The sequence below is a fragment of the Dermochelys coriacea genome, chromosome 26 (assembly GCF_009764565.3).
Source record: "Dermochelys coriacea isolate rDerCor1 chromosome 26, rDerCor1.pri.v4, whole genome shotgun sequence".
Classification (NCBI taxonomy): Eukaryota; Metazoa; Chordata; order Testudines; family Dermochelyidae; genus Dermochelys; species Dermochelys coriacea.
The window spans coordinates 1839706-1851255 of NC_050093.1; the positions used below are offsets into that span (position 1 = coordinate 1839706).

The 11550-nt window shown below is 54.3% G+C and overlaps 1 protein-coding gene across 1 annotated transcript in view; it reads left to right on the top strand.

Annotated features, from left to right (window-relative positions):
* Positions 1 to 11056, top strand: part of FGFR1 (fibroblast growth factor receptor 1) — an 87840-nt gene extending 76784 nt beyond the window's left edge. The window contains exon 17 of the mRNA XM_043502997.1: positions 10876 to 11056. Within this exon, the coding sequence (XP_043358932.1) occupies positions 10876 to 11031 (156 nt within the window). The 3' untranslated portion in view covers positions 11032 to 11056. The remainder of the gene's footprint in view (positions 1 to 10875) is intronic.
* The last annotated feature ends 494 nt before the right edge of the window (positions 11057 to 11550 follow it).

Here is an 11550-nt window from a genome sequence, read left to right on the forward strand (position 1 = left end):
GGCGATGCTTTTTGGGGAAGGGGCTGCTGCTGTACTGCCCTGACCTCCCCTTTGTGGGCATGGGCTGAGAGCTGGTGAAAGGTGTCAGCCTGACAGAGACCACAGTCCTGGTGTTCTGGGTGGTTGGAACTGGGCTCGGCAGAGTTGGGCTCCCTACGCTTCCCCACTTGATCTCCACCATAAGCTCCTTTGAGGGTGACCATCACTCAGATACTTGTCCATAAATCACCGAGCAAACCACTGGTGCGGTACAAATAGCAAGGTGTCTCCATCTCACCGAACAGGATACAGGGATGGAGGAGGGAGCAAAGCATCTTTATTTAGCAACATCTGTCTCAAATTGTGACGTGACTCAGTTTAATGTTTAAAATGGCTAGCTGGGGCTGTGGAATTCAGCTCTGATTCCTAAAGAACCCCCAGAAAACAGGAGCTGAAGGAGGCTCCGCTGTCCTGGCCCAACTGGCTGCCTTGAAGGAAATTTCAAGACGCTCTCCCTCAGATGAATGACCCACTAAAGCCAAACCCACGGCATCCTGCTGTGGATGGAGAAAAGAGCCTGTTTCATGGCTAATCCTGTCCCTTCAGCAGCACGTGCCCAGCATGGGGCTGCAAACGGAGGTTTTGGCAGATGCATTCATTCCCCCCTGGTGAGCATGTTACAGTCCCTCTGACCCAGCTGATCACAGACCATAGAAGTTGTTTGTTACAGGACACAGTTGTAGAGACTTGGCTCTTTTGCTCCAGTGTTAGCATCTCATGCTGGAGGGCCCTGGTTCAATCCCTGGTGTGTTGGCCACGCTGTCACATATCAGGCTCCTGGAAGACACTGGCTGAGCTGGCTGCCTGTCTCTAGCAGTCACGCAGAACCTTCAAATGTGGAGTCCAGCCAAGGCTCTAGACTAAGAAACGCTGCCCGAGCGGTAGGCTGTGCATCATCGAACTGCAGTGTACTCCTGCCAGGGCTCGGTGCATTCCACGGGAAGGGAAGTGCTTGCTGTAGTACAGGTTTGTGCTGGCAGCTAAGCAAACTTAGGGACCTGTATGTTGAAAAGAAATCCTGCTGGTGCTCTGAACTCTGGTACTGCTCCGTGCGGATGGTTTCATCTTCTAACCAAGGATGCTGCTTGTCAGCTTGAGTCTTCAGTTCTGATGTAGGAGGTGTGTTAGCCCCTTTATCAGGTGCCCGACCCAATGGGCATGTGAGCTCTCATTGAACTTTTCCTGGCCTGCCTGGTGGCTCCAAGCTGTCTCTCTCGCCTCCCATTCTGTTTCCTTTGTGATTCGCTAGCCCCTTTCAAAGCATCTGTTTGTTGCTATTTCCTTGTGTAAATTAAATTTATCAGCTCCATTGCCTTAAATTAGTTAGAGCTTTTAATCAAGTGATTTATGTCTGGCTCACAGTGCTAGATTACACCGTACAGCTCCCAGAGCGGCAGGGGGACGGGAACGGCAGGGCAGGGATGTGCATAAATCATCGTTCTCCATCAGAGCTGCTTGGCAGGGCGATTTGGAGATGTAAGTCATGTTTACATCATCAGAACCTGCTGCTATCACCATCACCAGATCATTCACCAGAGGTTACCAAGAGGGCAATTAAATATGTTAATAGAGGACTGACTTCTGCAGTGCCACTTGCTTAGGCTAAAAGCTCAGCAGGGGGAATAACCACCTGATTTGCAGGCACTGAATAGGTTCTTTGATCCTTGCCCCATCAATCTGAGAGGGCTGGCTATTTCTTCAGGCTGGAAAATAGTGTTTTCACTATTAACTCAGCTTTAACAAACATACATTGAAAGAGAAAGGGAAAGTGGCGCTGATCCCTCCTTTTGTCTGGCAGGCCCTTGGTACCTGAGGTTTGGTCTTTAAGGCTGCGGCTTCTCAAGGTCCGTCTACATTTGGAGCTGGAGCCCATGTTGGAGCTGCAGGAGACACACCGAGGCTAGCTTTGTCAGAGCTAATGTGCTGAAAGCTGCAGCACTGCGACCTGGGCTAGTCATCTGGACACAATCCCGTCCAGGAGGCTCGGCACATACTAGGGTGGCTCGCTGCTCCAGCTATTCACGCTGCCATGGCTACATTCTATCTTTAGCGCACTAGCTCGGGCAGATCTAGTGCAGGTATGTCTTCTCCAGCTGGAATTCACCCTCCAGCTCCAAAAGCAAACGTACCCCAAGAATAGAGATTTTAAGGCCAGAGGGAGAACTTGGCAATCATCTAGTATGATCTCCTTCTGCGCGCAGGCTAGAGAACCTCACCCTGTGATTTCTGCATCTAGCCCATATCTGGTGGTTGAGCTAGAGAGGAATTTGTTGAAAGACATCCACTCTCGATTGAAAGACTACAAATGATGGAGAATCTACTGCACTCTGTTGGTAGATTGTCGCATTAGCTCATTACCCTCACTGTTAAAAATCCCTTGTCCGCGTTGCGTTGTGAATAAGAAGAGATGTGTGAAGAGTGGGGGGACATGGATGCAACCAACTCAGTGCAATTTTTACATGCATTCTACGTTTGCAATATCTGCTCTCCCTAGCTGCCCCTCGACCAAACCCATTGCTTGCTGGCTAGTTGCTTGTAGGCTGTGGCACAGGAGGGGTGTGAGGAAGCAGAACTCAGGAGCCTTGTGCCTGTTGTCATGAAGTCCCAGGTCTCCCCTGCAGATAATTCCCCAAGGGCAGGAGAGCCCACCAGTGGCTCGCTCTTACCTGCCCTGCTGTTATCACGGAGGGGCCGATGAGCTGTTCCATTAGAAAGGCTTTGCCCTTGTGCAGGGCTCTTCACCCCGGGATCTCCATTCACTTGAAGGCCATGCAGCCTCGCCACACCCCTACGGGGCTGTACGAACTCTTCCAGCCACAGCAGCGAGGGCAAAGCTGAAGCACGGGCTGTTCAAGTGACCGGCCCTAGAGCCGGCGTGGAATCGGGGCCAGAGCTGGACATGGAACATGAGCGCCCCGAGTCCCAGTTCTCTGCTCTCCCCCTCAGCCTACCGTCCTTGGGAGGGCTGCAGCCCACTCCCAGCGTGCAGCACAGTCCCTTGCAGCCTGTGCCCTGCTTGCAGGGGTGCTGCTGCTGCCTGCCTGCCTGCCCCGGTTCATCTAGCACAGCAGCAGCCGGGCTTCAGTTGCATTTTCCCTTCTGAAAGTGAAGGAGGGGGAGGCAGCCCTGCCCCCAGCTGATCGGCCAGTCACTGAAGATCAATGGGCAGCACTTACACATCCCATCACCCCATCCCTGACCCTGTCTCCGGGTCCCACTGGTAAGACGCTTCCTGAGCAGGAAGCTGGGCCCAGCCTGCGTCCCGCCTGCTTTCCACATGCCCACAGCTCACGGCAAACAGCCGGTTCCCTGGGCTCAGCGGGGTCGGACACGGCAGGGGAGCTGCATGCGATTTTCCTTGTGCTTTGCTGGCGTGGACCCGAGCACACTGGGATGTGGCGGCTCCCCCGCACTGAGAGAGCAGCTGCAGCACTCAGTGTTCGTGCTCTGGTGCAGGGGAAGGGACGAGGCGTGAGTGAGCCGCAGCGACCTGGGCCAGGGGACAGGAACAGCAGGAGCCCTCCCTGCGCCCTGCATTTGGCCTGGTTTATTTAGTGACAAGCTTTTATCCTAGCTGAGCCCTCCCACCTGCCCCCTTCCCTGGCGGGCTAGGGCCTGGGAGCTGAGGCAGAGGTGACTTGTCCAAGGTCACCCAGGGAGCTGAGCCCAGATCTCGGACAGCTCGGCCTGACCCTCCAGGCCATCCTGCCCCTCTGTGGCAAAGGGTCCCTGTTCTAGACCCCAGCAGCTGCGGCAGCACCACAGAGCCCCTGTTGGAGTGAGGGGATGAGGCCCCTCAGGAGTGGAGCTCTCTGCTCCAGAAAACGGTGTAACTCGCCTAGGGAAAACCTCCTGCAGGTGAACGTGGGACCAGAGTCTTCTCAGGGAGCCAATGTCCCAGCGCCGCTTGTGTTTACACAGACTTTAAATGTGTGTCAGTGTAGCTCCAGGCTGTGCGGAATGGAGCCTGTTTTTGTATGCAGCACCCTTACCTCCACGGCCTCTGTATTTCTCCAAACCCGGGGCTTGGAAGCTCTCGGCACCCCGGACACCATCCTCGAGCACACATGGTACCTTCCCCACAGGATGGCTTCTCTTAGCCTTCACCTTGCCCCTCTGAGCCCCTCCATGACAACTCTGCCTTTGGGCCCACAGTGGCCGTGAGCCCTGCACTGTGATGGTGTGTGGCAAATACTGCAGTCACACTGGGGACCCAGGCAGTCTCTCGCTGGGTCACTTAGCTCTGGATTGGGCCTGGAAGAGCCGAGAATTAGGAGAGCCCTAGGACCCCTGGACCATCCCCTTCCCAGTGCCAGGCGATGGGCAAGGAGGGAGGTGTGGAATTAACCTTTTGTGTGTTACACTTCCTGAGGCCCTTTGGAGGTGACCATTAGTCGGAGCTCAGAGCCCTGCCACGCTCAGTGAGACATCTCCCTGGCACCGCCGACCCTGTTCAGAGCCGCAGACGGTACAGGTCGGGAACGCACCACTTAATGGCTGCAGACAGCCCTTCCAAAACCTCTCGGCAGGCCTCAATGCCCCCTTCCACTCAGTGGCAACCTCCGTTCTGAGCAATGGGCTCTCCCTGCTGACGTGCTGGGCTCTGGGACAGAGGATGGAGTCAGCAGTAACTGGGACTCAGCTGGAAGGACCCAATTGTGCCCCAGCTAAGCCATGGCCCCAGACCAGGACTGTCCCTACAGTTTGGTCCCCAGGGCTTTGTCCTGCCTAGTTTTAAATGTCTTTGGCACGGGGGTGCAGAATCCCAGTGAGCCAGCTGCCCGGGATGCATGCTCCAGCATCTCTTAGCAGGTGGAGAACTTGCAATGGATGCCCACGGACGGGCTGGTGGCAGGTCTCCACCCCGTGGCTGACAATGCCCTCACTTTGGTACTGGGATATTTAACCCTTGCCTCTTCCTGAGTTTTAGGTGAGGTAGCTGCAGCCTATCCCTCTCCCCTCAGCATTGTTAACTGGAAGCCAGTGTGGCTGACCTGCCTTTTTCATTGCAATTGAGTTTAGGAGTCTGACTGGTCATACGTAATTGCCTTGAAAAATGACTGCAGCAGAATATCCCAGTGAATTGGGGTAGCCGTCTGGGTGGATTATCCGAGCGGATGGCAGGACGTGCTTTTCACTGGGGAGAGAGGGGTTACTCTGCTCAGGACTGTACATTCTGGTTTCTTTCTTTCAATCTCACAGATTTTCTCTCTCTCCTTTTAAAGCCCTCTGTCCACACTGGGCCCAGACAATCTCTTGGCCCTGGCCCAGGGTCTTGCTGGTTTACTCAGCTCTGAATTGCACATTGTCTTGCTGCCAGTTACGTTAGGAAACTTTGCTTGTAATTTTACCTTGACACTCAGGATCCAGAATCTAATTCTAGAAGAACAATTTAACTGGCGAGACAGGAGCAAAGCATGGGCTATTCATTCCTTGGGCCTTTCCATCCCTGTGGGCCCCCTCGCCCAATAGAGAGCTGAAGTCTTGTCGCTCTGTCATTTGTGTGATGCTGTTAAAGCCGGATAAGTCACTTTAAGCTTCCCATCCCAGCCATCTGAGCTAGGGGAGCCTAAGTAGATCAGAGCGAGAGAGCTGGGCCCAGAAGGCAATACATCTCCATTGCAGCCCCGGCCACCCACACTCCAGTTTGTTTAGTTAACTCTCGGGTTTGCAGTAACCCAAACAAATATAGAGCTTGCTCCTAGCAGCTGTTCTGGTGGCGGAGCAGGGAGGTGGGGGAATGACCTGCAGATGTGGGAGCGTGTAATTCAGCAGAAATTGTTTGATAATTGTAATCTCCCAAAGTCTGTGTACTGGCACTCCTGATTTAGGCCAGGTCTGTGCATGCGCTTCTCATAAAAGCTGCTGCTTGGCTTAGTAACCAAGAGGGGGCAGCCCCGGTACTAATGAGAGGAGCAGGGGTAGCCACCGAACACTGCCTCTCAGTCCCTCAGCACCCGAGCACACACAGGGACAAGTGCATGGGTCTGGTATTCCATGCGCACCCAAAGCACCCGCCACTGGCAGTGCGGGATGGGCCTGGGGACAGAGAGTTCTTTGCGTCTGTCAGCCCCTTCCTTCCAGCCGGTGTTTGTGAGACCCTGCACTGATCCGGCCTGAGGGAAATGACATTGCGCTCACACGTGCCTTTCTCCCCAACTGACTGAGCCCTGCGGGCATGGCTACAAACAAGCCACCGCCTGACAATCAAAGATTGCTGCGCTCGTCCTTGGCTCATTCCAGCGTGGAGGACTCCTTCAGAACGGCCTGTGTTTGCTTCTACTTGGCCAAACACTTTGCTCAGGCTGTGAGGGGATGTGCCAACCTCCCTGTGTCCCCTGCCCATCCCCTAGCCATACGCAGCAACTGCAGGACAGGGGGATCTCCTGCATGGTGCAGGGGCCAGGCATGTTAATACAAGTTCAGTGTGGGGTTGCTTCCCACACACCAGGCTGAAGGGGGTGAAACCAGGTAAACTGGCAGCCATGTCTGACTAGGAGAATCTGCCTCCAGTGTCCAGGAATTGCAGTAAGTGTGGGATGGGAAGGCGCATCCCATGTCAGAGAGGACACCTCAGGTGCAGCTTGGGCCAGGACAGCTCTGCCATCGGGGTGCTGCTACATGCTAAGTGTTAATGGTCAGTAAATGCCCCATGTGTGCAGATTCTCATCTGCTGCACCACACTAAGGGCCTAAGAATTCTCTGGGGGCTCCAAGGGATGAGCTGCCCCATGGCCAGCAAGGGAGTTGTGACCACAACTCGTGTGTGTGTTTTTCCAAGTCAGTGAACTGTGTGTGAGGCTCTGCAGGCTCTCTCCTCTGCCTGCCGAGCCCCCATGACAACCCCCATCCTTGGGTCATCACCACTGCCTCACAGCCGCCCTGGTGACGCCGTGGAAAATGCCCCAGAGCCCCTGCACTCGGGTCCGGAGTGGGATCACAGAGGCTGAGCCAGGGCAGCGTTCCAGCCGTAAATTACTTCCTCAGAGGAAATCATTCTGCCAGGGGAGAGCCAGAGGGCTGCTGATTCAGATAAGGCAGGAAGCTGGGCAGGAGTGAGGTTGCAGCTCCAGCCCAGTGCTAATGGATGGCAGTCAGCCACAGGAGTTGAGAGCTGCCTGCCCTGGCCGACACCCTCCAAGGTGAAACTGACCGCAGGCTGGTGCATAATGAAAAGGGAGAGCTTAGATTGCTGCTTAGAGGTGAAAGCCCCTTCATCGTGCACTTCACCTTCTGCAACGGGCTTTGCTACAGGTTATAACATGGGCAAAGTGTGCACTGTGTGTGTCTGTGTACAATGCATGTTAGCGTATCAGTGTGTCTGTATGATGCACATTAGCATGTCTGTGTGTGTGTGCGCGCAGTGCACATATGGGCAATGCACGTGTGCCCCTGGATGTACGGGTGCCTGTGTGTGCTGGTCTTTGTCTCAGCGCATGCACAGCGAAGGGCAACGTGACTTTTTGGAGCCGTGGTGCTGTGTATGTGACTGCAGTGCCGATAGATCCAGCCCAGCTGCTGCAAGAACCCTGGCCTGGGTGACCAGGCTGTGGGACTCCCTGATTCTCCACCACATGCAAAGAACAATCAAGCCCTTTTGAAGCAGGAGCTTGGCAGCGCCAGAGCTGTGAGTGTTATTCAGGAGGCTCTCCCACTGTACATCACTCAGATTGACAGCTCAAGCACTGGACTCCATCAGATGCAAACTATCAGCTCAATTTCATCCAGACAAAACATCAGCTATGAAACATGACAGCTGCAGGTAATTCCAGCTCCTGCCAAAGCCCAGCTGCTTCCCACGCAGATCAGAACGGAGCCTGACGCTCCCCTGGGTACTCCGCAGTTGGGCTGCCCCATCACACACGCTGGCATGAAGCTTGCACAGGTGAGAACGTATCACACAAAAGCTAATCGAGCCCTGGAAAACTAAATGATGTCAAGCAGGCCCATGCTGCTTACATGGGGGGCTGAGTCCAAGTGCTGACTTTGCTGTCTGGGATGGGAGAGGGGACTTCAGTCTCCGTGGTCCATGCAGTCCTTAGCCTCTGTGCTCAGGCTGCCAACCACCTAGCAATGGGAGTCCACGTCCCAAAAGTGACCGTCCATTAGGAAGTGGAGTGAGAGACCCAGTGCATGTCGCCCAGGCCAGCAAGCAGGGGTGGGATGGTACTTGCCTGGTCTGCAGGCCCTAGCCTCCTGCACAAGCCCCCAGGTTATCAGAGGCTTTGCAATGGATGCAGAGCTTGCAACCGGTGGAGTTTATTGTCCCAGGCAGGGGCCCCTGCGTGATGTTGCCCAAGACTCCAAACTCTGGCACTAGCCAGTCCTCAGCAATGCTATTTTAACATACCCTCCCTGCCCCTTGGGGAAGTGCCCCTGTGCCACGCGCCTTAGGACCTCAGTTTGAATTGCAGCTGTGGACCAATCACAGCCCAAGGCTCATGGCACCAACGTGGGAGAGAATCAACAGAAAATGCCAAGGACTGAAAGCTTTAGGAAATGCTTTGCACCACCTCAGCAGAAGTTAAGAGTGTTTAGGAGCAGGTGGTTGGCAGGGGTGCACTTAGGAGCCTCAGGGTGCATTTAAGCTCTGGCCATGGTTCTAACTAGTGGCAGACACTCTGCATACCATGTGCAATTGCTGCTCCACACCCAGGAACACCAGGTTCTTCAGCAATGCACAAAAGCTGCCCCAGGAGCTCTGCTAACAATGTCTTAAAGATACTTGAATAACTGATCAGAATCCAATTAGGGTTGGTATTTCTAATGCCCTCTGGGTGCTCTGCTCCCCCAAAGATGTGCTCTTAAAGCATTTTAATTAGACAATTAGCTGGTCACATGATAAATGAGGGTGATTGTGGATGCCATGTGCCCTAGCACGGAGAGTAGGGTGGTGCCACTGACCTTTGAACAGTGGTGCTGTGCCAGCTAAATCAATTGAGAGATGCCAGTTTACACAGCTGGAGAGAGAATTGCAGTACTCCTGACATTTCCCAGTCCCTTGTCACCAGAGGATCTCAGGGCACTTTCCAGACGTGTGGCAGTGTCATTTCCCCAAGTTTCAGGTGGGGAACATGGGCAGATGGAGGCTAAGGCATCACTCCACCGAGGTTATACAGAATGTCTGGGGCTGACTGAGCCCCTGACTCGTGGGCCTTCTGCTCTGACCATTAGGTGAGGCCGACTCCCACACCTGCCCTGCCTCTCTTGTCAGGTCCCCCCCCCCCGCATTATCTCTTGCAAAGCCATAGGGGTGCCCCCTCCCATTGTGAACCTGGTTTAGCTGCTCCCCAGCTCTCAAGAACAGCGTAGTGCCAGAGCCTGGGGGGGGGAGGGATGAGGGGAGTGCTCTATTTGACTCTGCCGGCTGTGGGTCTTGGCTGCCACGTGGGGCCTAGACACACTCACAGAGCCTCACAACTCTCGCTCTATGACAGGAAGGGAGGGTTGTGCTGCAGGAACTCACACCCACTCCCTGGGATCCTCCTGGCAAGGCAGGATTTCCCCAGCTGGCCACAGGAGCACCGGGGCTCCTAGAGTCTTGAGGCTCCAGAAATGCTGCCTGGCAGCAGGCCTCTGGCCCTGCTTTTGAGTCCTGCAGAGGCAGAAGGGCCTGTGGCTTAACACTGGAGTTTGTTAGCAGGGGCTGGGGGCAGGTGCAAAGAGGCGTGAGCTGGACAAGACCCAAGGAGGGGACAGTCACCGTGGGCCCTGTGCTCCTAGCTTGCACTGAAATAGGAGTCCCTAGCAGACTGCATCATCTGGGGCTGCGGTCCCCTACAGCGAGAGGCAGAGCTGCCTCTCCCCCAGCCTGGCAGCTTTGCCGGGGGGATTACTTGGACTTGCCAGCCCTCCTGGCCTCACGCGTTAATGCTGCCTCTGGCTTTTCTGTCTGCTGTGTGGCAAGGAAACTCGTGCACCAGCGCAGGTGAATGGAGCAGCAGGAAGAAGGCCAGGAGCCAGGAGGTAACTCCTGACTGTTAATATGAGCACCAGGCTATGGGGAGCCCCCATTAGTCAGGTGCTATTAATGCAGACTGGAGGGGAGGGGACCAGGATGGTCTAGGGCATAGGGCACTGCCCTTGGAACTCGGGGACGATTCGATTCCCAGTTTGCCACTCGTCTGCTGTCTGACCTAGGACAAGTCACTTCCCCTCACAGTGCTTGGTCCTCTCCCACCCTGGTCTCCTTAGACTCTTCAGGTTAGGGCAGTTCTCTCCATGTGTGTTCTCACTTACCCAGTGAGGCAGGGGGGCGAGCCCTGAGGGGCTCTTGCTTCTGGCTCCAAGTGGGCATGACCTTCTCTGGGAACAGTGTCTGGTGGGCGTTGGACTAGGGCAGTACACCTGTCAAACCATAATGCAGGTATCCTGAGGCAAGCTCAGGGGGGACAGAAACCTCCCGTGGTCCGTGGAGTAGAAGGGTAAAAGCTCGCTTGATCTTGATTTTCAGTATGGATATAAGGAATGAATAGAGCGGCTAGCGCAATGGGCCCTGGTCTTGGCTGGGGTCTCTATAGTAAGGCAGATAGTAAGCCACCGTGGGGGTGGCTAACCCTTCATGGGAATACATTGGCCAGTGCTCTAGGGACAATGGTTTTGATGATTTAGTTGGGGATTGGTCCTGCTTTGAGGGGAGGGTTGAACTAGATGACCTCCTGAGGTCTCTTCCAACCCTGATATTCGCTGATTCGAGTGTTCTTTTTCTGTCCCCTCTCTCTGGTCTGTCCCAGCAGAACGACAGGCTACCACTCCCTGGGCTGGGTGGTGAGTATTGCTGTGAAAGCATGGGCTGGTAGCACAAAAGGACTTAGGTATTTTTTTTTCTTGGTTGCAGTTTCCTCAGGCTCAGACAGGCTGGAGACAACAAATCGCCTTGTTCCGGGGATCCCGAGGACTCAGGACTTGTCACCCAGGTTTTATTTTATTGGCAAACAATCACACTACTTGTGAGTTGATGGGGCTCAAGTGTAGGGCGTGGATAGAGGGTTAGACCACAAATGCAAAGAATATGAATGTTGGTGACTTAATATTCGTAATGAACTGTATACTGATGCCTGCTTCTTCCATTCTGTCGTGTCACACGCTCTGTGATTGGGAAGGTTCTTTTCAGAACCAGTCCCTCTACATATCGTACTTTGTTCACAAGCTGCTTGTGTACAACAAATATCGTTACTTTCTTCCCTCTCTGCTTGTTGTCTTTCACCAGATCTTTTATCGTTACTTCTGCTGCACTTGTGTGAGTTTTACAGCTTATCTTCTCCCTTGTCCTTAGTAACTGAGGCCTACTTTACACTGTGTTCCTGCACAAAGGGCTGGGAGACTAGCATGCGGTAGATAAAGTGCTTTCTCGATGTCCCTATGACAGGCGCAGATCAGCTTTGGAGAAAACAGTGTGCTCCCTTATCACCGCCAACCCACGTGCATGATGCTGGATGGGGCGATCGGGGGATAGAGGCCTTTCCCTTTGGCTTCTGTTGCCTTTTCTGGTGGGTAACAAAGGTGATTGCTG